Source organism: Pocillopora damicornis, chromosome 14, assembly GCF_964200805.1.
Source record: "Pocillopora damicornis chromosome 14, jaPocDami1.2, whole genome shotgun sequence".
Taxonomy (NCBI): Eukaryota; Metazoa; Cnidaria; class Anthozoa; order Scleractinia; family Pocilloporidae; genus Pocillopora; species Pocillopora damicornis.
This window is the reverse complement of record NC_142683.1, coordinates 7538884-7564627: the sequence shown is the minus strand read 5'-3', so window position 1 is coordinate 7564627 and position 25744 is coordinate 7538884. Positions and strand designations below refer to the sequence as shown.

Below are 25744 nucleotides of genomic sequence, written 5' to 3'. Positions count from 1 at the left end.
TTACGTACCATTGCGTTCCGATCTACGCGTAGTCTGTTGCCGTTAGCTTTGGGAAAATGTCTGCATCTCATCGTTTTGGGCCATTGAAAGCCATACTGGCACATAATAGGGGCACAGCCCCTTTTCCCTTGAGTAAAAAGGAAGTGGCAAGGAGAAATTTGGTCTGTGACATTTGGTTGACAGGTGGGAGCACAAATGGAGCAGAGAAAGAGCCTCAGGACTGGGGAGCACTGGTTGCTGATGGGCGGAAGGAATTGATAAGCTTCAAGCGCTGCCTCTTTTTACGTCATGTTTGACATGTAAGTGAAGTTGTAGCCAACATCTTCACACAGAGGTATTTTTTAACCTTTCACATTTCTTTTCTGCGGTTTTATTCGTTGAAAGAACAGCCACCCGTCATCCTCTCACATTTCTTAACTGGGGTTATTTCCGTTGGAAGAATAGGCACTGAGGAATGAGGTGTCGTTGACGTTCCATTCGCTACAATTCCGTTTCCTTTCATGCACGGTTTATCGCCGACGAGTTAAGGAAACGATTTGCATCTTATGCGTTTAGGCTACGAAAAGCCATGCTGACGCATTAGAGGCATACAACCATCTCTTGCCCGTTCACAAATCGACCAACGTGGTGGAGCTTCTTTTTGGACGTTTGGCTGGCAGGTAGGGGCATACATAAAAACAGAGGCAGAGCTTCAGGTCCGCCGAACAATTTTGATTGGTTCTTTCTCATGATCTCTAGGAGGACGGACGCATAGATCACGTCACCATCAACAAGATTTTCCTTCTTTAATAATAAATAATAATTGGTCTAACCACATTTTGACATCGTTTGTTATTTATTACTGCGCATACGCATAGCAACATGGAATCTATTTGTTAATTTCATCATTATGCGAAGAAGCAGAACGGCTGTCTTGAATATGACCTTTTTGTTCTGTTCATACATTATTTCTAAGGTCTGCTGTTCTTTTTTTGAAACCATTAAAGGTGTGATATTCCATCTGATATGTTTGATCGATCGCAAGACCTGTGTTTTCGTTTCGTGACTTCGGCTGCAAAGTCAACGATCTTCAGTGCATGACTATCAACCACAATAAGCACTCTGTATGGGGTTCAACTTTGGACATTAGAGGGGGAAGTTAGCCTCAGTTGGCAGATGAAGGTATGAACAATGATCCCTCAAACGCGTGTACACCAGTGTAAGCTGTTGAACTCTTAATGATTTTGAACTGTTGAACTTTTAATGATAATGTCTACCTACTTCTTGACAACTAGACAAATAACAAATATCTTAGTGATAAAAATCCATATTTTAGTATGGTTTCTATTTAAAAGATCCTCCGCTTAAACCACCAAAAGAAATTGTTCATTCTTCCTTTTCACCTTTCATACTAAAGTATGCGGAACTTTTCACTGAAGAGAGCTTCTGTTTAAGATTTCATGTCGCTGATAACAATGCTTGAATAGTAACAAGTTACAGACAAAACTAGCATTAAAGCCTGAAATATGCTATTGGCTTTCTTCAAAATCCACTTGTAGCCTATTTCTTTTATTTAGAACTCTAAAAATAGAAAAAGAGAAGAGCAAATTGAGACATCATAATAAACTGTGCTGGAATAAACAGCTCTCATGTAACACAGTGTTGCCTGTATACACTTTCATATTTGATTGACAAACCAACACAGGCTAAGGCCCTTTCAGCCAGAAGTCACTAGTTTTCTATCAAGGATGTCAAAATGCATACGCAGTTTGCAAATCTATGCCAGCTGACTCCCCTTCAACTCAGTGACTGAAAACAGTAATTTCTTTCAATTTATCTTAAGATTGTAGGTCCATTGGAACACATACACACAAAAGGACATATTCAATCCACTTTGAACAAAAATCAAACAGGTTAAGAAACAGCCATAAAATTTTAAGACAACTTACAACCTGGCCACTGGTGTTTTTTATCACAGAGTGGGACATAGATGACACCCATCAGATTCTTCTTCATAATTTGGCCATCCTCAAGTTTATCATGCTGTTCAAGAACCTGATTCCGCCCTTCTGCTCCCACAGGACAAATAAGACGACCTCCTGGTTTAAGCTGCTCTAGAAGCTTGGGGTAAAAAAATGTATGTACATATGAAAATAAATGAATATCATTCACTGAAAGTTATTTTATTTCAAAGAATGCTGTGTAATGCTGTGTGTTAGTTGTCTGCTTGATATTGTATTGATATTGCAAAGAAAAATTCTGTCTTGGTCACAAAGGGAGTTAAAGGGTCAAGGAAACTACTGTAAATGTGGTTTACAAATCACATATCCACATTTACCAAAGAGGGGTTCATGTTAAATTTAAGATTTAAGTTTATCTTCTACTCACAGCAGATGGTAATTCTGCTGCAGCTGCTCCCACATGTATTGCATCGTAGGGTTGCCCAGGTTCATAACCTTTGCGCCCATCACCAGCTGCAGTAAGTGGAACAAATGCAATTTTCAATTGGTGTGACATGCAGCCGTCAGCAACCGTGGATTTGGACACATTTTTCTACAGCCACACTCACGCAAGAAAATGAAACACTTACAGACAATTTTGACTCTGCCCTTTTCAAGAAGTTCAGGATTCCCTCTTTTAATATTAGCCAAAGAATCTTTGACAAGCTGATCAATATGATCAATTCCATAAACCTTTCCACTTTCTCCAACCTGAAGTTTCAAAGGATTGAGGCCACTAGTTTCTCAGTTGAATAATTGTTAAGTGATACTCTTGTCAAATGAAGTTGATTTACTTATTCAAAAATGGGAAAGAATGAGATCTAACCTAGGGCCAACACCGACACGTCAGCTTTATACAATAATGACAGTGATGCAGATAATAATGGAGGTAATGTTTCACAAATAGATAAAAATGATGGACAATAGTAAATTCTCAATTTCTTGCTATACATGAGCATGTTAATACTAATTGGTACTCACCATATAAGCCATAGCAGCTGTGAGATAGCCACTCCCTGAACCAACATCTAAAGCACAAGCGCCCTCTTTGAGATGACCCTCAAGTTGTTGTAGTGCGTACACATGCTGTAACAACATTACATGTAACTTGCAGTAAGTAGAAATATCAGTAACCAAACCTAGCTCCGATTTTGTCTGGCTGGTAACTATCAGTTGATTTAAAAACACTAGATACCCAAGAAGTAGCTATCTCATTTATTGATCATGACTATCTATACACCTTTTTCACAGAACTACATAAATTTCTGATCATTGTTCTTACATATATGTTATTATTGATCACTCAGAAACCAAAGGAAGCAAAATTTGAACCAAAGCCATGATGATTGCTGATCATTTTGGAATAATATTGTATCATTACAGACAAAACTGAACTTCCTACTATTATGCCAGTGATAAATCAAACTGTAAGAGCATTTATGGAAGAAAAAAAAAACATCAGTAAATAGAACATTACAGTTGATAGTCCAATTTAACAGTCTTTCAAGTGTTCAAATTCATGCTGTTGATAGCTTAGCTCAAATGATTTAGTTTGAGGTTTGAATTCAGACACTTTACCAGTGTTAAAGTCTGGTTTACTTGATTGATATAGACCTACATTGCTACAATGCCTTAACCAAATTTCAACAGGTGGATGGGTTACCATATTCTCCTATTTATGTTGCAGAGTGCACTGCAGGCTCTGGTATTACTATTTTATTCACACACTATTTACCATGTGTGGTGCACTAATTGTTGCTTGATAACCTACAAAACAAGAGCAAAATGAGTCATACAGTCAACGTTAAATTTTTCATTTTCTGATCAAGAAGGGTTCAGAATCCAACCCCTTTGTGTATGTGTTCATTTTTCTACTCTAACTCTCTGTCTCTCTCTGTCTCTCTAGTTGTGTAAAACGAATGCAATCTAGCAAACTGTTGGAAAATCTATCCAACTCGTCACGTAAAACACAACATAAACAAATGATTTTCCACAGGTTTCACTACTATATTTGCGTCGTTACAAATACGTTGAAAATCAGAATTTATAAACACATCTCTTTCCAGTCGATTAACGTGGCAAATAATCATACCAACCTATTGGTTGTGGAGAATCTTCAAATGCTCGATTTCGACAATAATGTTTCCTGTCAACTCGTCTCAGAGCCTCTTCGACCCTTTTGCTTTTTAACACTTCATGGACTAAAATCAAGGGAAGAAAAAAAGTTAAATTCAACACCAAGCAAGATAAATCATATATCTCCGTACTTTTGAGCTGATCGAGCAGGTCACTGTTACTTTCCCCGTGCGATCTCCACGCCATGTTCCTCAAAATTTTAAGTTTACTTCTTGAAACTCCCATCCGCCATAACAGTTAAGATGCGCAGCGCACAAACATTTGGTTTGGACTGCTGACATGCGTGACGCCGTAATATGTGGTCAACAACGTGGTCGAATCAGCCAACAGCGCAAACATTTAAGTGGTAGCAATCGAAAGGCAAATTATTCATAAACACAGCATCTGAACTAGATATATCAATAGGAAACATCGGTATTCTTTTAAGAGCCTTCCAAAGCGTCTCACCTCAATTGCCATTTGGAGGTAAAATACCTCTAGCTCAAGTTTTTTCGTCCTTCGCCGCGATCTCATCCCAGATCTCTATTGTTGCGGAGGTGGGAATGAGTCTGCTCGCACACTGGAGGAGATTTTTTGTTTCAGGAACTAGAACAAAAATTGATTTAAATGACATGGAAAAAGGTGAGGCTTAATTTACAAAGGAGGTGAACAAAATGAAAAATATAATTTCTTGGCGTGACCAAATGACGTGACACATCGTTTGTGATGAACGAATGATTTGCAGGAGTGGACAAAACGCTGGGCGGGTTTTAAAATTATTTTAAACAATTACCGTTTGATACTTACTAGTCATGGTCATTGGTCAATACTGGGAAATGGCTGTTACTTGACTCTGTGACATTGCATAGTTAAGTACCTATCTATGTTAAGCTTGAGGGGGAGAGGAGACCCTAGGTATTTGTCTTTGTAATTCAACTTCTGGTCAACTTCCCTCGGGCCTGAAAAATAGGTGAAATCCGATCATATTTCCTCACTGTGACATAAAAAAAGCTGTGGAAGAAGCTGTCTCAATAAGCGTAGTCTTTCACTGATGTAGAAATTGAGTTTCTTAAATATTGTGACTTTAAACTTTCTTGAGTGATTTCATTAGATTTTATGTTGGAGACTATGACTTGGGTGAATTTTTTCAGGAAAAGATTGTTCTCCTTGTAGCATGCTGATGACCCTTCCTTATAAACCAACTTTACTCATGCAAATGATTTGAACATTTTTTTGACAAGAGATTAGACTTTCAGGAAATCCAAGAAGTGAAATGATAACAACAAAAACCTTTTCAAGATCAACTTGAAAGCCACAGTAGAATCCCTATTTCTTTAAAGAGCCTCCTGTTTTCTTGAAACTGCCAACACACACATGCCCACGCAAAACAAAACAAAGTTAACATCTTCTTGATGAGCAGTTCCAACTCAGATCCCACATTCTCTGTGCTGACTTTTTCTATCAGGAAAGGAAGCTTGGAACTGCTAGGTCTCTCTCTTTTTTTTATTTAAAACTTTTTAGTTGGGTCAGTTTTAATTCCCATGTTTCTGTGCAGTCTTTCTATCATATTGGCAAGTTTTCATCAAAGTCTTTTTTCCTTTAACCCTTTAACTCCCAGGATCTTATTAGTAATTCTTCTCACGGTCTGTCTCACAGTTCTTGTGATGTTACTTTGGAGAATTTGGTACTGGATCAGCCTATGATCCCCTGATTGATATTTAGTCTTTATTCTTATTACTTGTCTGCATATATTGTATTGATATTGTAAGGAGAAATTCTGTCTTGGTCACTCGTCTCCTACTTTACTTTACATGTAGTGTCAGAGACAAATTCTCCTGATTGTCAGTGGACCGGACTCTGCTTCAAGAGGTGTGGGTTCAAGACCTGGCAGATCATTGTGTTGTGTTCTTGAACTAGACAGTTTACTCTCTTGGTGCCTCTCTCTACTCAGGAGTTGAAATGGGAACTGGCAAATTGTCAGGGAAGCCTGATGAAATGCTAGGGGGAGGGGGAGGGGGAGGGAGAGGGGGGGTAACCTTGTAATGAACTAACATCCCATTCAGTAGGGAGTGGCAATACTCCTTGATACTTTACGCTACATGAAACAAGTACAAACTCTGGCTGTGTGGGCCAATAGGCTCAAATACTGACTTTATCTTACTTACATGTATGTGTCGAAGGTGTACAATTATTTTAGTTAAAATGGAGGAAAGCACTTGTGTGAAAGTTTAATTGCATTGGTGGTTTGTTTTCAGCAGGTTTGTTTGCATTACGATGTTTTGGAGACATGTCTGATCAATCATACTGGAACAACTTTTATGCCAGCCGTCAAGGTAACAAACACTTTGATTGGTTTGTGCGTTTTGAAGATTCCGTTGAAGTTCTTAAGCCTTACCTACCCCCTGTCAGTCACAGTTTTGTCACAAGAATCTTGGAGATTGGTTGTGGAACCTCAGATTTCAGCTTGAAGCTCTTTGAACACTTAAATCGTGACTGTCGCATTGATTGCATCGACTTTTCACATGAAGCGATAAAAACTTTAAGAAAAATTGTTGAAGAACGTGGCGTAGTTGCAAAGGAGATTGTCGAGACAGAGGGAAAACTGGAATCTAGTCTTGATTTGACTGGCCTGGCATGCCATCAAGCTGATGCAAAGAATATGCCTTTCGCGGATGAAACATTTTCTTTGGCTCTAGATAAGGGTACTTCCGATGCAGTTCTAAAAGGACCTATAGGAGAGGGTGCATTTGCAGAAGTGTTACGTGAGTGTTTGCGTGTCTTGAAACCCTGTGGAAAGCTGATTCAGTTCTCGGATGAACCACCGGAACTGCGTTTGGACGCATTGGAAAAATTCAAAAATGACTTAGCTCAATCGCACTCTACAGCGCTTAACTCTTTGACGTTACGTTTGTCCTGGCGAGAACTGGACACACGTTCAAGCTTTCAGCATTATTTGTATGTCGTCCACAAAAAGGGTGTTGGCATGGATAAAATTTAAGTTTTAGAGTTATTTTCAACTGATTGTGGAAAGTAATAATTTATTGCTTTGGGTTTGCTTAGCTTTGCTCCCTGATTGGCCCAAAAAACTCGCATCACCTTCTCAACCAATTAGATTAAAAAATTAAACCAATCGTGACTTGGACACTCGCGTTTCCCGTCTTTTATGCAGTTTACTTTTTTTTTTTTTTTTAGTTTTTCTTTGCTAACTGTGATGTCGACCTTGGCTCCGATAGGGTAATTAAGTATTATCAACTGAGTTGATAACGTAAATTGGCCACTCTAAAGAGTTTTAAAGCTGACGTTAGCCCATCGCTGGAGCGAATGGACGAAAGTTATTGAGTTCCTTATTGGCACAGACGTACTTGATACATGGAAAACGAATTGAATTTTCCATTTTGTTTTACTTCTCTTAACATCAGAGGCCAACGGCTGAAGACGCACTGTATTTGTAATGGAAAACAGTTGTTTCTTACTTTACTTTGCCTTCGCTCGTGACAGATGAATTTCACATCCTTCTTTACGGAATTTCCTATTTGATTGCGTTCTTTTAAAAGTTGTCAAGTTTTGCAACGAAATGAAAGAAAAATCTCTTCAGAATATTTTCAAAGTTAAGTGAGTCCATCTGGTTCATAATTTGACTCCTTCCAAGTTTTTTGTAATCATAGGGCGCGGTGATTTCCTGGAAGACGTCACAAACTTTAGGAATGTAATGATTTACGCTTAAATGGAAAGGGAAGAGAGAGAAAAAACTGAGGTGAGTAGAATTTTCATGATTCGTTATGGTGATCTTGTTTAAAATTGAAAGTAAGTAGACAAAGCTAGGCATAATAGCTCTCGTTGAATAATCTCGTTCGTCGTGGTTGGTGATTTCCAGGCGAGTCACTTTACTATCACTGCCATAAGGTACGATTGGGTACAGATGAATTCTCGAGACAACCTAACAAAATGCGGAGGCGCTGGTTCTGTGCAATGGATAAGCATTCCAGCTAGGGGGCGGAGCAGGGGTTAGCCGAAAACAACGCTAATACAGCATGAAAATTGGCAAAATCTTGAATCTCGTGATCTTTTCACAAATTGTTATATTAGCATCGCGCTTGGCAAAATATGATGTAAAACTATCTCTTGAACGGCTCCGGCCTGTGTTCGCTTATCAATTGCAGCAATTCTTCATGAAACTAGACCACGTGTCTAGGTAGTTATATAAGAGTCAATGTTGTCTATGGGAACCCAATGGAATGCTGAGCTGCACGATTTTAGATTATGCCAAAAAAATGAAAGTCACAATTCGACCACGGACACAGGCGAAAATTTGAGGATTGCAAAAATGTTTGCCTGTTCCAACGAACAACGCAAAGAGTATTTTGAGTAGTGGTATGCGCACATAGCTGGGTGAAAGCCAAGATCCCCCCCCCCCCCCCCCCCTCGCGTTTTAAAAACGCTCCGCCGCCTCTGAGTCAGTACAAAGGTACATTGAAAATAAAGTTAGAAGTCGACTCTTTTTCGACAGATCAAATGGCTAATAGTTAAAGATGAACAGGTTCCACTATGCCTGCGAACCTGAAAACCCCTTGGCGCCTGAGGTTTCTCAATTTGAAGCTATCAAGAGTGCTGCTTTTCTTTCTGTGCCATAGTAAGATTAATATATTATTAATTGAAGCACAGCGAGAAATGACAGCATTATATCAGTCTGATTACCATGTAACAGCTCTTGACTAGAAAGCATGGAAAAACATTACGTCAAACAGATCAAGCTTTGCGCCCACGCACGGTTCATCGACCGGAAAGCCTCGGCTCGGACTCTGAGTTCTTGTCATATGACTAAAGAGTGCTTTGCACGTGTATTCGACGTGAAGATCGGACCAACCCATATTAAGCAGTTCTATATAGCAACAAGGACAACGATCAGTATGACCGCGTGAATGAAGCACAGATTGCACGTGCTTCCTACATGTAGCGAGTTCTTTGCAAGTATGTGGGGAAACGAGATTTTTATCCGAAATATTTGTTTTACCCCTTTAGGCTAAAAGAGGAACTTTTTTCACAAGGATTATCATTTCACATCGTAGCGCTTTTACTGAGTCTTGGTGACACTAAATTTGAGGTAGTTAGCATTGAAATATCCAGGGGTTTCTTCCCCTTGTTAAACGCTTCTTCTTCCTTCCTTCCTGGCTTCTTTCCTTCACACCTTCCTTCCCCTTCTAACTTGGGAGAGAGTAACCCGGGAGTTTTCGTCTTGCTTTTCGCAACCAATCGGTGTTTTGTAAAAAGGAACTCGGGACATGTTCATACAAACTTGGTTAGAGGGAAAATTTTGATTTCTTCCAATGGGATATCGATTGCAGCCCCGTTAATGTTCATAAGATAAATTTTAGTTAGAGTATATCGTGATGAACGAGTCACAATTTTCAAGTATTATCTCGGCAACCGACACGAAATGTTCATATGCGAACATTACCAGCCCCATTAATGACATCTCAGGGCCAAAAACTCTAATGTCTCGCTTGTCTCGGGTTTGCTTGCCCCTTATGTAAACGTTTTGCTCAAAGATATGACGAAACCAACAATGGTGAATAAAGAATGGAGTCCTCCTTGAGATTTCCGAAACACCGCCGGTGTGGTTAATCTTGGCACTTAGATTTGACCAAAATATTTACACAGAGCCTAACTTTTATCTTTCTGGCTTATACTAGTTCAATCCATGTTTCCGCTGTGCTCTTTGAGATATGATGACTGTCCGTATTAATCGATAAAAAACATATATTTTAAAAATCACAAAATTGTCTGTGTTTCCTTAAGGTTGTATACATTTGGAGACTTATCCCAAACTGACATGGTGAAAAGCTTGTTTCTAAGTACAGGTTGATAGCTACTTGTAGAGAGAAGACAAAAATACTTTTATGAGAAACGGTATTAGAAGTGATATTTTTTTTAAGAAAGTTCTGATTAAACAAACAGACTGAGCTTTTTCCTTACCGTGCCCCTCTTGTCTCCACTCAGCTGTAAGCGAATAAAATCCCACGAACGATAAGTAGAAAATTTTTTTAGTCTAAACTGAAGCTTTTACCTTCCATTACAATTACAGAGTTGGAGTAAATCTATCAATTCTTTCAAGGGAAACTTTTCATCGGCCATATTAAGTCAGAATCCATGTTAGAAAATAAAATCCGAGGCGTTTTGGGAATTTTCAGTGCTCAAACCGATATTGAACCTTGAGTTTTACGAAGAAAAATTGAAGGAATCAAGTTTAAGAGGCTTACAATTTGGAAATGTGGCTTAAAGATGAATTAAAGAGTTTCCATAACCTTCTTTACGGTTGCATTGATGTTAAACTCTTTCTTGCGATCGTGATGTAGGTTGTGAAGTTTTCTTCCCATAAAATTTCTTGAGGGGATGGTTCTTATCATCAGAAGAGCTTTTCAGACTCGGATTTTTTTACATTTTAGATTTTCTGAGTGTTTATTTCGAATTTTTCTCCCAAGTCTAATTAGCAAAATGAATTACTCTTTATATTTATTTAATCGATGTTTTGAAGTCTGCGTGAAGGAGGAGGAAATCTTCCAGAATAGTGGCTTCTATGACAGTATTTACGAGTACAATGCTAAGATCTCTACGGTTACCGCTCATTTTGTGCTTTTTCTAATGTTTTTGAGCCAAGGTGTCGAAGATTGCTGATCACCATGACTAGGGAAATTCTTTGAAAAACATTTATTGATCACATCCCAAACCTCATTGGTGGAGCAAGGGAGCAATAGGAGTTAAATTTACTTAAGCAAAAACCATCAACACCATTACAGGCCGTACGATTTCAGCCCCCGAACTAGGCCTAAGGAAATTCAAACTAAAAACCAAAAAAAGATAAAGAAAAGAACATTTCTTACTCAAGGGGGCACGACAAAAAGAAAATATTCATTAGAGAATGCGTGAAAAACAGCGATTTCGCCCGGTGACTTTCTTCAAATTCCTAGCTTTATTTCTCGCAGTTGGACTTGCGGATGGATTAAGGTAAACGTGTTTGTGTTTCAGAAAAAAAACGGTTTGTCAAGTTTGAAACTAAATTTGCCAGAGATTAGCTCAGGAGAATTACAGCTAGTTAAGACGGTGAGACATATCAGAGTTCTCTTGAAAAAATTGTATCAGAGGAAGGTGCGAACCCGAGAGAGTACAGATGAAGAAAACAAATTGGAATCGGCAGTTTAAATCTTTAAAAGGCAGCGGAAATACCTTTAGCTTTGCCATTAACCTCCATTAGTTTTAATTTTAGAAAAGAATTTCGAGCCTTATATTTTCAGTTTATGCGTTCTGACTTATATACTGCGGCAAAGAAGATTTTCTGGTCGGGTTTTCGGGAATTTTATATGTTTAATACTGCAATATTTTAAGAATTAATTGGAACGATCAAAAAGAGGCTTTAACATCTCATCTTATGGGTGGCCTCCTCTGTGAATGGTTGTGGCCTCCTCTGTGAATGATTGCGCACTAAAACATAACGTCAACGAATTGATGAACGTCTTTTATGTTCTCTTCACCAATAAGCTGGAAAATAAAAGCTTTTTCAAAAGGAACAAGCGGGACAATTATGGAGGATTATCAAAAAAATAATGAAATATTTTCCGTTTATTATATGTGTCCAAATTGCTTATTTTTGACACAAAACGTAGGGGCATCCATATGGTTTGGTTTACTATGTATTTAAAACCCAAGTTCTAGTTGGGTGATCTTTGAGAGGAAAAGATATACTTTGTCATGTAACCATCACGAATGGAATTTATCTTTACATTATAGAGATGATTTGCCACAAACTTATGAAGCCGAAGTAGACAATCTTGCCGCCTTGGAGAGAAATCAAAGATCGTTCCGATGTAAGTAACTCCCTTCACTTTCTTTATGTCCTCGTGAACCAATTTTATCATTTTTAAAAATCTTTGAATTTGTGTTATGCAACTCTAAAAGCTCCTGGCGAGGGTTTTCTCATGCCAGGATTTGCTTGATTTAGAAATGCCGTATTTCCCACACCTTTCAGCAATGTTTTCACAAAATATTACGCATTCTTCAGCGAAAATTGTACGAATTAAAGGGCAATTTATCTTTGCCGAACCATTTGGATACCGAATTTGTAGCAGTTAGAATATTTCAGCATTGCGAAAAAAGACGTTTCGTAATTAGAAAATTTAACTGAATTACAGGAAAAATTCAACAAAAGATTGACTTCTTCGATTTTCCTAAAACAAAAAAAAATTAAAAAACCAAGTTTATGCATGTTTATGCGTGTGATTTTTGATGGATTCTTAACACTCAAATGGTGTCGAAAATGTGTGAAGAGGGGCGTTAAGACACCCATTTTAATAGAAATTTTTGAATGGGGTCATCTTTCACGAAAACGAATTTCCACTTCCCAGAAGCAAATCCCACGATTACTTTCATTTGTAACCCAATTCTAGAGTCAAGTTTCATCCAAATTAAACTATTTAGCTTGAAATATTTACTATCCTGAAATCACGGTTGATTTTCGATTGGTTATTTTGGAAAGGTAAATGAAATCATAAAATTGAAAAATTAAATTTTTTCTTTTGTGGTAACGCGAGCGTAGCAACCCAAGTCTTCTTGGTTTCCATTGGCTTTTTGACGTCAGAGATTTAAACCATGTGATTATAGAACTAATTTTTGGGAGAGGAGAATCTTCCCGAAATCGATCACGGTTTAACGTTCATTCTTCATCAAAATGCTTTAGTAGGTTTTTAGATGAATAAAAATAAAAGTAAACAATTTAGTAGAAGTTCACTTTTTTGTAAACCAAGCCCAAAAAAAAGAAAAAAAAAAAACAGTCTCCTAAAAGGTAATTATAAAACTATTTCATGAATCTCAAGCTCTTTTGGAAATAAACTCTAATTTTAACCACGCCATAAAATTTCCCCCTCAGTCTAAGATTCTACAAGATCCATCGTCATTTTACCAGCGTAAATTCAACTGTAAAATTCGCAGTGAAGCTAATAGTATCAACTTTGCCTTGCAGATGACGTATACGGTCCGGGAAGAAGGTCAAGCTACCAGAATGACGACAGCAATCATTGCATTCCAATGTGCGCCAACGGCGGAACGTGTGTCAACAAAACGTGCGTCTGTCCTGATGGGTGGCGCGGAAGAAGTTGCAGAGAAGGTGGGTTTGAGTAGGGAGCTTTGTAAAAGTAGCTCATTAAAATTAAGTGTGGAAATCTTAAATGTCCTATTACATCAAAAGTTCCATTCATATTTCGTGAAGTTGCCACCGGAGAAGAGAACGTATGAACGATTATGTAGTAACGTTTAAATGCTCACTATTACGATAAGCAATGATGAAAGTAAAAAATGAAAGAGAGATGATATTTTTTTCATTGTTTCAGAGGTCTGCTCGCCCGAGTGTTTAAACGGTGGTAGCTGTGAAAATGGAAAGTGCAAATGCCCTTCAGGCTGGGAAGGAGACCGTTGTCAAAATAGTAAGTAATATATCTTTCAAGAGCTGTAGGACACCGGTATTTCAATAATAGTAATAGTAATAATAATAATAATAATAATAATAATAATAATAATAATAATAACAATAATAATGATAATAATAACACTTTATTTGCCAAGCACTATTTCTATCACTACCCTGTAGCACTTTACAATGACTGAAATAAACATAAAGTTCTTGCAAATCCCAACTGGCAGGCGTAGACCAGTTGGCTTTTTATACAGTGCAGCCGAGGAGTTGAACTCGGGGAGATCGAGAAGGAATCCAATAAGTCACCAGATTACAAGTCCAGTGCATCAACAATTCGGCCCCCCCCCCCCCCCCTAGGAGTGATCAGGAGGAAATTTTTCGTCAACATCAACTGATTACGTTTTCAAACTGACAGCTGATAAACATCTAGAAAGATATTGCTGAACATCAGAATTTCAGAAATAACTCTGGAAAAAATGTTTGGCAGAAATAAGGAAAGTATTTCAATCTTAAGCTGTGAAGAACGTCAGAAGCACTCGCCTTTTATCGAAGGAAAAACTAAGAACAGCTTCCTTTCGTAGCCAGACTCTGTGAAACATGCTCTCAGGTTAAATTTTGGTGTTTACTTCAACCGCGTTCATATATATGTAGTTATCATGGAAATAACTTTATCTCCTAATCTCCCTTGAGCATCTTGTAGTGGATATTTTTAGTCGTGTTATTTTTAGTTTTCAGTCGTAATATTTTAAGGTTTTTTCTTCAATTAAAATGCATTTTATTTCTTTTGACATTGTAAAGTTTAGTTAAACCAGTTTATAAAGATTCAGTGTAAAACTTCCTTTCACAGTTGCGTGTACGAAGGTCTGTGCAAATGGGGCAGCATGTGTGAACGATACATGTGTTTGTATTAATGGCTGGGCAGGAGAACTTTGTACCAAAGGTAAGACAAAAATTTTTTATTTATTCTTTGCTGATCTTTATTAGAGGAATTTTAAAGGTTTCGTTTTTGATCCCATAACAAACAAACGAGCGAAGACATGTATGTAAGTGAAAGATGATGTTATTCAGTAAATGACACAGGCATAGTCGCTGAAAAAGAACACTGAGTGCTCCCAATCGGAGTTGAACTTACGACCTTCCGATTAGTACCTCGGATGCTACACCACTGAGCCTTACGGGACTTGTGGCTGGTTAGGTCGTGTAAGAAGGAAATAAATAAACAAACAAACAAACAAAAAAACAACAAGGGGTGAAACAGACAGGTAGTATGTATATTGGCTTTTAAACTCTTTACGGTGGCCAATTTACGTTATCAACTCAGTTGACAATACCAAATTACTCTGTTATACTCTCCCACCGACGTAGCATTTCAGTTTCTTAAGAAACTTTCCCCCTTTAGGCAAAATATTAGATGTTCCACAAGGTGCTTTAACTGTTTTAGAGCACAGAAATTCCAATGCTTCATGTTGTAATTATATTTGTCAACTTTCAACTTCTACTATTATATTATAAGAGACAACCATTTATGCCTTATGCCTTTCTTTTATAATTTTAGTTGACTAATTTCTTTGTACGTTTCACCTGGCAGCTACTTGTATTCCGTACTGTAAGAACGGGGGAACCTGCGGAAGCCAACCAAACAAATGTATTTGCCCAAATGGATATAACGACAAAACTAACTGCGAGGCGTGTAAGTGAAACTTTCATTACAGATGTGAAATCAAAGATTACTTTTTGTTACGCTAGATGTGGCTTATTTATTTAAAAAGTCAAGCGGGGTGAAACCTTCAGGAGAGTATGTAAAGAGAAAATGCAAAGCCCACAATATCCATGAAGTTATGAGACTTGAACCCGGTATTTCGCCTTACAAAAAATCTTAACCAAATTCTTCTCAGCAGGGTGCCTCAGTTGTTTTCCGTTCCGTCTGACTCCGTTCTAATTCTAAAACTTTTGGGTCAAACAAGGCACAATTTTTTTTGTTTTCTTTCGGTAACACTACACTATTGTTTTTCAACTAGCATATTGTAATCCTGATTGTGGTGTTGGCGGAATTTGCGCCTATAACGTCGCTGAGGGTAAAATGAAGTGTTCATGCAAGCAGGGATACTTCGGTGCCGCATGTGACCAAGGTAAGTTACCCACACATCTACCTCGTTACCATTCCACCCCATCACTCACCCACCCACCCTCCTTTACAAGCCTTTTTAATGATTAAAGGAAGAGAGAATGGAGAAGGGCATCATAGACTTAGCTCATAAGACGCCTTTTCAGTTAAATTAAATTTTTCCATATTTAAACAAACAATACAAATATGAGGAAAGAGAAGAGGAATCACACCTTAAACAACAGATAAATAAATCGTGCAAGCTTTAAGTTTGACAGTAAATGATACTAAGAAAAGTTATTCATGTAAAGTGATCCTTTAAACAGTTCTCTAGTGGGATTCTCCCGTATAGATATAGGAATACGATTCCAAAAGACGCCCGTGGGACAGAACCTCCTGATATTTATTCTGAAGGGAGTAAATTCCTTCCTATCCACTTACTTGCCTACCCACTGTCTTACCTCTTTACCTACTTATCCACCAATTTCCTAAACCTACCTATCTGTCTCCAGGTACCTACGGACATACCCAAATAGAACGGTTTTCAATTGAGTGTCGAGAAAACAATCCATTGTAATCACAACGGCCAATCCGAAGAAAGGTTTACACCATCATTAGCCAATGGGAAATCAAATTGAAATCTGGAAAACTGGTTGAAGTGCAAGAAACTCGTTTATTTCGATAGGCATGTTTGTACCTACCTGGTTAAAGTTCGATCCTCAATTCAGCTTCATATAACATTGCACTATTTTTTTACTACAGTTTTGAATCTTTAAATCTTTAAGTTGTCTTTTGTTAATTTCTTATAGTGAATCCCTGTGAGATGGACGTAGACGAAGGTGCAAGCTCCTACTTTCTCGCCGAAACTTTTGCCTTGAGTGACGCAGATGCTCTGGGCTGGAAGACCGATGCTGCAACCCAAAAAGCGTGTTTGAAATACCTTGAGGAAGTCAATAATCAGTGCCCTTCATTAAAGACATTATTCAATCAAATTGAATGCGAGAAATACTGCCGTAAGTTGTATGATTGCTTCCCATCGACATAAGGAGTGAAACAGTCAGTGATGCTATCTAACTTAATTCTCGGAACACACTTAAAGGATCTTAGTCAACCATAATGTACTGTGCGCACGTACCCGAAAATCCTATATCGGAAAAAAAAGGCTCTTATAAAGGGTAGTTACCAAGGTTATAAATATTCATTCCTTTCCTTTTTTTGGCAGTTCCCGACGAAACAGATGAGGTATGTAGAAAGATTTGGGATCCTGAGAGTTCGGGATATTCAAAAAGCAGAATTCCGCGTGGAAACCAGTCGGTTTACTACGACGCTGAGTCTAATACGTGCAAGAATTTCTCGACACTTGGCTGTCTAGGAAATGCGAATAACTTTGGTAGCATGAAGAGCTGTGAGGACAAATGCATCCGTGAGTAGTTCTACATATGATTCTCACCTCTTTTCATCATTAATTTTCGTTTCAAAAATACGAAGAAAATTATTGAAACTTTTAAAGTCTTTAGTCAAAGGAATAAATTTATTTGGAATCCTTGTCTGTTTTATGTAATGTGAGTGGTTGATCGTGTTCGAATGACTCCGCCAGCAGTAGAGACACTGCAAATAAACGTGTATTCTTCTGTCTCATATCATTGTATTTACCCCTTATGTGATGGAAATCGTTTGTATATTCCCTCCATTTCCTCTGTCTATATGTTTGTGCTAGATGTTGCTGTTAAAGTTTGTTTGCGCATGCGGTTGTTGCATTTTCTTGTTTTTGCTCCACTGTTTTACTTTATATTTGCTTTTAACCATCAGTTCTTGTGCCATTGCTCATATTTTTCTTACAATATTTTATAATTTATCTCTACAGGAACTGCTTCAAAATTGCCATTCATAAACAGTAAGTTTACCTTTTTTGAGTAATTATCCTAAACGTAATTTCTGTAAGTTTCAACTGCTAAATGGCAACGATGCTTAGGCTATTGCTGGGATTAATTTTGTCACACGCTTCAGTAATTCAAACTACTTTTCAGTGGCTTGACATGATGTGAGTCATTCTACCAAATGGTAAACCTTGTGCACCAATGCCACTTATTCAAATTTGTTTACAGTCTTTGATAACTAATAGAAGGCACCATTATTTACAAGTTTAAATTCTATCACGCTCTGGTGCACCTGTGATTACCTTATGGGCTTTCGGCCCTTGTACTTTTGTCTTCATTTGTTGAGTGCAAAGTTCTGATTTGCTGTCACCACCCAGATGATTATTTCCAGCTACGCAAATCGCCCCAATGCTTTCAGGGTCATAACACGGGTTTTAAAGTAGAAGTGAACTGCCAGGTACCTACCTGCCTTTCACCTACCCGTAGGGTACGATTTCAATGAATAGCAAGTTATGGGTGCCACCTATAAAACCTCTCAGCACAGTCTGTTTAGCAGCAGGCTCTCGTGTTTGGAGTCCGCCTCGTGGCCACTTTCCCGGCACGGCCACCTATTACCCCAATTGTGGCCGCCTTCGGGAAAAGTCTTTTAAACCCCTAGCTACAATTTTCGCTTTGTTCTCGCAAGACTTATCACCAACTCCTATTGCTCAGAGACTGTTGGCCGTGAGCTATTTTTTAATTCTTCAAAGCGCTTTTTTATGCATTCCGTTCTCTCGGTTTCTTTTCGACGTTCGTAGCTAACCCAACAGTTTCTCTCATCATATTGAATGAATACGATTTCCAAGTAATGATTATTGGTATGTTTCATTGTGGGGTTTTTTTTGGAACGTCGACTACACCTTAGTCCATAAAAATAAAGAAACTTGGTTAATACTTGTAACATCATGACATTACGTTTGTTGAATAACAGGTATGTCTTTAATAGCTCTCATGGTTTCTATGTCCATATTTTTTCAGCAACTGGAACTTGCTTTGTCACTGGGAGAGATCATTTCAACACGTTTGATAACACGCCCTACAGATTCTTTCAGGAAAATTGTTCACAAATGCTTGTCTTGGACAAAGAAAATCCGGAGGAGTTTAAGGTGGTCCTGAACGGGAATTCGGGTTGCGAAATGATTTATCCTTGTCAGAAATCTCTGGACTTGATTTTAGATGGTGCGAAAGTATATCTTGGAGCTAAGACCAACACTACGTTTATCGTGAAAGTCAATGATAAACCGGTTGATCTTCCATATACGGATTCGTGGCCTTATGTCAAAAAGGTGGGTGCAGTCGAAAAAGGATTGTGGTTGTTAATGTTTGTTGTAGTACGAATGATGCTACTGTTTTTTCGTTTTCCTCGCTATGTATGTGTCGATTCTGGTTTTGATCGTGATTGCTTGATTTACTGAAGATTGTCACTAGAGTTTCCAATTTCGGTGATTTCTGTCACAGGGTTCACCTAAAGTGATGGCCGCTTTAATATAAAAGTGAATGCGTTAACCAACTTTTTTTTTATTACAGTCTTTTCAGCTTCAAGAGTATATTTAGATTTTTTTTCAAAAAGTCATTCTTACTGCAGTAAGTTGCCCTTGTACTTAATTTTCGCTCTGTTGCTGAAACAGCCTCCTTTTTTTTCCTTTTACAGAGCGGTCGTTATGTTTTGGTGAAATCGCAAGATCACATCAACATTCTGTGGGACGGTGTACAAGATGTCATTATCAAAGTTCCGGATAGCTATAAGCACTCTAAGGAGCATAAGTTGGTGGGTCTGTGCGGTCTTTTTGACGCGAACAGTACGAACGACTTTACTGACATCGAAGGCAATGTAAGGGGGAAAGAGGATATCAAAGACTTCGCGGACAGCTTCAAACAGGACGTCAGTTGCGGAACCAGTCAGAATAGCAAGCCCCCCAATAGAACCGCTAGTGACATACGCGAAATCGAGGAAAAGTGTAGTTTGTTGGGGGACATGTTCGGCCCTTTCGGGCCGTGCCATAATTCTACCGATTACCGACCTTTTATGGGAGTGTGCATGTCGGACTTGTACGAAACTAGCAAGCAATTCTGGGACGAAGCGAAATGCGACTCGTTCGCCCTCTACGCCCGTGTTTGCGCATGGTTCCACCGTACGTCGGTCAAAGGATGGAGGACGCCGAATAGTTGTCGTAAGTAAACGATCTTATTGGTCTGAGCAAAACGACCCCCCTAAAAATATTGAAATCTACTTCGGGAATGCAACTAAAAACTACCGTGAAAGGTGACTGGAACTTAATTTAAACAACAGAAAAACGCTATCTGGGAATGGTAGTATGGTTAGATTAGGGAAGTAAAATCTTATGATCGTATTGTCCTGAAAACTGGTTTTGCTTTTTGTGACGTCTGACTACACTAGTGGGTTCAAATAATTTGTAGTACACAGTTTCTTCTCGCAGAATAGTGAGGAGAAAAGCTGACGAGAGATTTTTGTAATTTGTCTGATGATCACGATCGTATTTTATTGTTTAACCCTTTAACTCCCAAGATCTCATTTGTAACTCTCCTTACTGTCTGCCAAACGATTATCATCATGTTAGTTTGGAGAATTTGGTTTGGGATCAATTAGTAATCCCATAATTGTCTTTCTTGGTCACCTACGGGAGGTAAAGGGTTAAAACAATTATCGCTTGGATGCGATAGAATCGAAAAAAATTTACTGAGCGCTCACGCTATATTTTTATAGTAGTATTTGGCGCCTTGTAACATGGAGACTATTCGTTCGGCAAGATAGAAAACGTAAAGTGGGCAAGGAGGAACCACTTACGAACAAAGATGCGAGGGATAAAAAAGGTAAAACTGATCAAAATATCGGCGCCCGCTAAAAAAGGCTAATTTTTAAGATGTCGTGTCTTAGTTCCTGCGAAGTCTCCTTGAAAACCCGTTTGTGATCGAGACAGCTCTCGAAAAATCCTTCTCCTGTCAAAGTGAATGCAAATAATTTGTTAAATTCAAGTTTGCAAGACCCTTGAAAGTTGTAAAAGCTTATTCCTGAAGAAAGAATCTCGGTTTTTCCATAGCAATCACGTGCCCAGCTGGATTCGTGTACAATGAATGTGGATCGTCGTGCCCACTGAATTGCCGAAATCTCAACAGCAAAAATGCCGGTTGTAATTCGCCCTGCACTGACGGATGTCATTGCCCTGAAGGAAAGTGGCTGGACGGCAATGTTTGTGTTGAAAAAAGCAAGTGCTCCTGTATGTATCGAAAAGTAGTCTACCCTAATGGAGCGCGAAGAGTGGAACCTTGTGAAACATGGTGAGTCTCTGACAAGTGAAATTGCTCGCGATTATTATCAGGGTACATTCTCTTGAATTTGTTTGATCTTTTGCTCGTGAATTGAATCTGACGCTCTCAGCTTTCTGTCACAGTAATTAGCTTGTTTCAGCTAAGTATAAATGGATGCACAACTGTAGGTTTACCTATTATGAAGCAGGCTCGGCAAGGCCCGAACATCACTTCTTTGACCCTTCATATTAGTGTAAAATAAAACGGTAGATAGCGTTTAAGGTGCGCTCTGATTGGCTACTCAAACTCCGAATATCCTTTGCTATTCAGCTCCAAGTAACTTGCCCGAAAGTTTTGTAATCGTTGTAGGAATAAATGAGTTGAAATCATCTTTTTGTGCTATATCATTTCACTTTTAATATATTCTAGAACAACTAGTCATCTCAATGTCGCTCTGAAGCCACCTCCACTTTGGTGAATAGTGATGATGTCGATCGATGAAGAAGTCTTCAAATAGTACACAAGAGACATCAAACGGCCTTTAACTGTAAATAACCTGAAAGAAACAAGGAATAAACAAAAAAAGTTCTTGAGTATCGGGAAAAAATTGTTAAGTAGCGATTTGATACAAATGGCATTTGGATAAATGGTAATCGAGCCGTTTATCAAATTTGTCTTTTTTTTTTTGTTTTGTTTTTTTTCGGAAGTTGTTTTCGGAAGTTATCCTCATTTGTTACGGAGATTTTTTGCTAAGGCCTAGTTCCCATAACTTTGGCCCATCGACAATTTTGTATTCCAAACATTGTTGCCTGGAAATAAGAGCACTTTTAGAACAATTACAGCTTGGGCCATCAAATTGATTCACAAAATTGATGAATTTAAACTGTCTATTTTTAGTACTTGTAACGGTGGAGAGTGGTTGTGTTCAAAGAAGCCCTGTCCAGGTAGGTCTTAAATGAATTTAGCTCAGTGGTTCATCTGTAAGCTTGTTTTCCCATTTGCTGAATAATTGATTAAGATATTTTAAAACTTATTTATTTTTTCCCCACTGTACTATTCAAACTCATTTCATACATCCGTATTAGGGCCTTTCAAATAGCGGCTGAATTTACAAGCCGCTTGAAGGTAAACTGCTCAGAAAATTCCTGTTCCTAAGAGGAACCATGTAATTTGTAAACCTTTGGTGTCATGTAGCAAAGTGCTGCCTCCGTTAAAAAAACATGAATTGAAAAATAAATACAGTAAGCGATTTACTAAATAAATGAATGACTAATGGGCCGATTGAAGAGAATCTTTTTAATTAAGTCGCGATTTTATATTTGGACCTAGGTTCGTTAGATTGAAAAAACAGTTAAATATGGTGCTACAGGTTTTGTGAACAATAACGCACTCTGCATTTATTTACAACTACATGATATGCGAAGGAAAGCAGAACTGCTGCTTAAGTGGATTCAAGTATGAAAATGAATATGCAATAGAGTTCCACTAGTTTAGCTGCAATGTCAGCTACTCGCAGTCTCCAAATTCAGATCTCAAAAGCCTTTTTTTGTGTGCGAAAAACAAAGAAACGAATAAAGGCAAAACTCCCCCCCCCAAAAAAAAAGCAAAAACAAAAACATAGAAGGGACAAGGACATGTAAGTTTTCAGAAGATTAACAAATATTTCAATTTCCGAAATTGGGGTCAAATTTTTCTGATGCACAGATCATCACATAGCTTCTTAAAACTTAACTGATCGCGACTCTCAAGCATGATTGCAGTTCGCAGTGCAAGATTCAGAAGAGGGACTAGGCAAAAGCCTAACTTTATTCAACCCCCAAAATCAGCCGGTGGAGACCTCTTTTACGTGGACTGTTTTCGACAGCGTTCTCTCCCATTGCACGAATGTGAAAAATGAATTTTTTTGCCTCTTAGGAACTTGCTCCGTCATTGGCGACCCTCACGTCACAACTTTTGACGGCAAGACGTACACCATGCATTTGAAGGAATGCTCGTATGTAATGTCAGAGCAGTGTCACATGCCTAATGGAGTAGGCCGGGGTTACTCCATTACCATTCGTAACAGGAACTGCACAGCAATGTACGCAAATTGTAAACGGGAAGTGCTAGTGAATGTCACTGGCCAACCTTTCTTGATTTTGGACGTCGAGGATGGTACCAGTAAGCCGACTGCTTCCATCGAGACTCAAAGTGGCAGCGTGACGAGTGTCAAAACGGATTACTCCGCCGAGAAGATGGATGTCGAATTTCTTGGTGACCGAAACATTTTTGTTCGTGTCAACCTTGGGGTAGGTATCGATGAGCTGGGCTTCAGGAAACAAGCAAAAGTTTTAAACTTATCCAAATTGCTCGAAGAGAATGTCCGCGTCTCAATGATTTCGTTTGGTCATGGATCCTAAGAGATCAAGTCCTTCAGGTCCCACTTTCCTCTTTGCAAAATTCTATTACGTGAGATTAAGGGGATGATATAAAATATTGTTTCCTTTTCATATGTAAACTTGGGCCATTGCCATCACAAGTTCTGAATGTAAATCATATTTAACGGGAAAACAAACGGGGTTGATCACGAAAACAAGTGTCGTATTGTCTTCCTTTTCATTCGCTTTTTCAATTTCATGTTTATCTTAAAGAATGGAGTGGCATTTTCTATCCACTGGACTGGCTACAACATTTATTTGACCGTGAACTCGACGCTAAAAGACCAAACATGTGGTCTTTGTGGTACATTCAATGATATGAAAGAGGATGACTTCCACATGCGCAGTAATGACGACATAGTGTCCATCGACGAATTCGCCAAGGAATGGCTGATCCCAGATCTCTCCGATGAAAAATGCGAGACAGAGAGCGTGGTAAGCTCGATTAACTACTGCAATATTTATCAACAAAACAAACAGTGGACTCTTGATCAGTGTTTCAAATTAAAAAATACTTCCCTTCCGTTCGCTGCCTGTCACAGCGAGGTGAGTGTGTTGGAGTACTATGAAAAGTGTGTTCAAGATGGATGTCGATGCAAGGGATGCCTGTGTAAAGTCATAGCAGGGTATGCAAAGGCCTGTGCGGACAAGGGGATTGATTTGAACGGATGGAGAAACTTAGTTTCCAGCTGCGCGGAAGGTGGGTTTTATAGGATGCATGTCACACGAAATCTAGAGTTCTCGGTGTATTTCAAATAACCAAACTTAATGGAAAAAGCACAACATATTTTTCTAAAATGAGCAACGAAAACGCTCAAGAGACGACGGATAAACGCCGTATCCAGATGCACAGGTACACATGTATACTCAGTAGACTCCCAATTTATCGAACCCCGGTTTTCTGTAGACTGCAGATATTAACAACCAAAACTGGAATTGCTTCCCGTACTCAAACACAGTTGCTTTACTCCGAACTTTTTTCGCCCTCCACAAAATGAAACCGCAATTTTTCTCTCCTTAGAGGTTAAAAAATTGGAGTTCTACTTTAGTTTTCTTTGATATATTAGATCATGAGAAAATCCCACTCAATATCATGTTCCCAAAAGAGTTAAACACTTCTTTTATATGTCTGAGTTCTTGCTGTACCTGTCAACCCTTACCTTAAAAATTTCTTTGCATCACAAATTTTGTTTATCTACTAAACAAAGCACAAAATGATGTTCTAGATTACCAGTGCGGTGCAGACATGAAGCTTGAGCAATGTCATAGACATAACAACGGCTCATTAGCTTGTCCTCAGACTTGCGAGGATCTAAATCCCGACCAAGACGGAGATTGTAGGAGGTAATGTCATTTGTACACTTCTACTAACTCTTTCAACCCGATAGGAAACTTAAGACGTTGAAGTAACTAATATGATGAAGTAATAAAAGTACCTTGCTAAAGGACTCGTAGTATGTCACTTTGTCCCTCAACACATACTGACACAGTTATAAAAACCCCCTCCTAGGTCAATATATTAAACAGGCGCCCCCCCTCCCTCACTTTCAACTATATTTATAACTTTTTAAGCCGCAACTACAGCTGAATCAAAGGTTTCTTAATACGCGCCCCCTCGATAAGGCTCCCTCCTTCCAATAACCTCCTCCAATCCCTCCTTTTACCCGAAATTTCGAATGAGCGCCCGGAAGCTTCTTACAGAAAATACTATAATCACCCATTAATTTCCACTGTGTCAGACGTTTGTTGGAAACCCTCGAACCTCTATAACCGTCGTACACTCCTAATGTAAGCTACCCTGACATTTGCAATTTTTTCCAGACGTGGCTGCGTAGAAGCTTGCTACTGTAAAAATGAGGATCAGGTTCTGAGGAGCAATAAATGCGTGCTAAAGGAGGAATGTCCTTGTTACTTTGAAGGGAAAGAGTACGAGAAGGGAGCCACACGATTTGTCCAATGCAACACTTGGTACGTTTAATTGTTATTGTTTTGGTTTTAAGGTTAACGTTTGTACGCTAATGAAGTCATCTGAGTACTGTGAAATGTCCAAGATTTGCAGGAAGGAAGTAGAGGAGTGCGATCACCGCGTTACTTTCTCAGAATGATGAAGTTAAAAGTTCAGAGTCGGAATTTTGTGTTTGCAAATTTTACTTGAAAAGCTGTGTTCAGCGCACTTATCGTTTCAAAAGTGAATAGATCAATATGATTCTTTTTTATGAAGGAGATTCGTTGCCCCTTTGGTTTTTGCATTTTAATCCATATTCAAAGGTTCGGGCTTGCGTCCTGGCTGGGTCATACTGTTTTTTTAAGATAGGACATCTAACATTCATCGGGTCTTACTTCACCCAGGAGTGGGCATGAGTATTTGCAAACTGTCAGAGAAACCTGAGGGAATTCTGTGTCGGGAAGGGCCTGGATACCAGCACATATGATGGACTAGCTTCCCATCAAAGACGAGTAGCCTGCGCAGGCGCTTTGGAAGCTAG

At 38.7% G+C, this 25744-nt stretch overlaps 3 protein-coding genes across 13 annotated transcripts in view; 2 read left to right on the top strand and 1 right to left on the bottom strand.

Moving 5' to 3' along the window:
- Positions 1-771: 771 nt before the first annotated feature.
- LOC113681220 (protein-L-isoaspartate(D-aspartate) O-methyltransferase) lies at positions 772-4393 on the bottom strand. Of its 5 annotated transcripts, none has more exons than XM_089194573.1 (8): positions 4247-4391; positions 4076-4180; positions 3715-3746; positions 2961-3065; positions 2570-2690; positions 2368-2453; positions 1929-2100; positions 772-1560 (listed from the first exon to the last, which is right to left on the bottom strand). In XM_089194573.1, coding segments are annotated over exons 1-8 (717 nt in total). In that variant the 5' UTR covers positions 4341-4391; the 3' UTR covers positions 772-1558. The 5 variants fall into 5 exon arrangements, with proteins under 5 accessions (XP_089050699.1, XP_089050698.1, XP_027054097.2 ...); XM_089194572.1 differs by having other exon boundaries at positions 1932-2100; positions 4247-4388; XM_027198296.2 differs by having other exon boundaries at positions 1932-2100; positions 4076-4378.
- LOC113681229 (citrate synthase-lysine N-methyltransferase CSKMT, mitochondrial) lies at positions 4384-7706 on the top strand. 2 transcript variants are annotated; one of them, XM_089194574.1, is made up of 2 exons: positions 4384-4736; positions 6350-7706. In XM_089194574.1, exons 1-2 carry the CDS (start codon positions 4658-4660, stop codon positions 7090-7092), a joined length of 822 nt encoding a protein of 273 aa, XP_089050700.1. In that variant the 5' UTR covers positions 4384-4657; the 3' UTR covers positions 7093-7706. The 2 variants fall into 2 exon arrangements, with proteins under 2 accessions (XP_089050700.1, XP_027054111.2); XM_027198310.2 differs by having other exon boundaries at positions 4399-4736; positions 6353-7706.
- Positions 7707-10891: 3185 nt separating this feature from the next.
- LOC113681230 (uncharacterized) overlaps positions 10892-25744 on the top strand; it is a 53535-nt gene continuing 38682 nt past the window's right edge. For 5 of the 6 annotated variants that reach the window (XM_089194559.1, XM_089194558.1, XM_089194557.1 and 2 more), the window contains exons 1-18: positions 10892-11096; positions 11877-11953; positions 13105-13248; positions 13472-13564; positions 14402-14494; positions 15143-15244; positions 15573-15683; positions 16468-16671; positions 16881-17081; positions 17523-17552; positions 18553-18860; positions 19226-19745; positions 20634-20871; positions 21739-21785; positions 22756-23129; positions 23472-23958; positions 24485-24602; positions 25080-25226. In XM_089194559.1, coding sequence (XP_089050685.1) covers positions 11011-11096; positions 11877-11953; positions 13105-13248; positions 13472-13564; positions 14402-14494; positions 15143-15244; positions 15573-15683; positions 16468-16671; positions 16881-17081; positions 17523-17552; positions 18553-18860; positions 19226-19745; positions 20634-20871; positions 21739-21785; positions 22756-23129; positions 23472-23958; positions 24485-24602; positions 25080-25226 — 3380 coding nt within the window. In that variant the 5' untranslated portion in view covers positions 10892-11010. The remainder of the gene's footprint in view (positions 11097-11876; positions 11954-13104; positions 13249-13471; positions 13565-14401; positions 14495-15142; positions 15245-15572; positions 15684-16467; positions 16672-16880; positions 17082-17522; positions 17553-18552; positions 18861-19225; positions 19746-20633; positions 20872-21738; positions 21786-22755; positions 23130-23471; positions 23959-24484; positions 24603-25079; positions 25227-25744) is intronic. The other variant, XM_089194560.1, reaches the window with a different exon arrangement.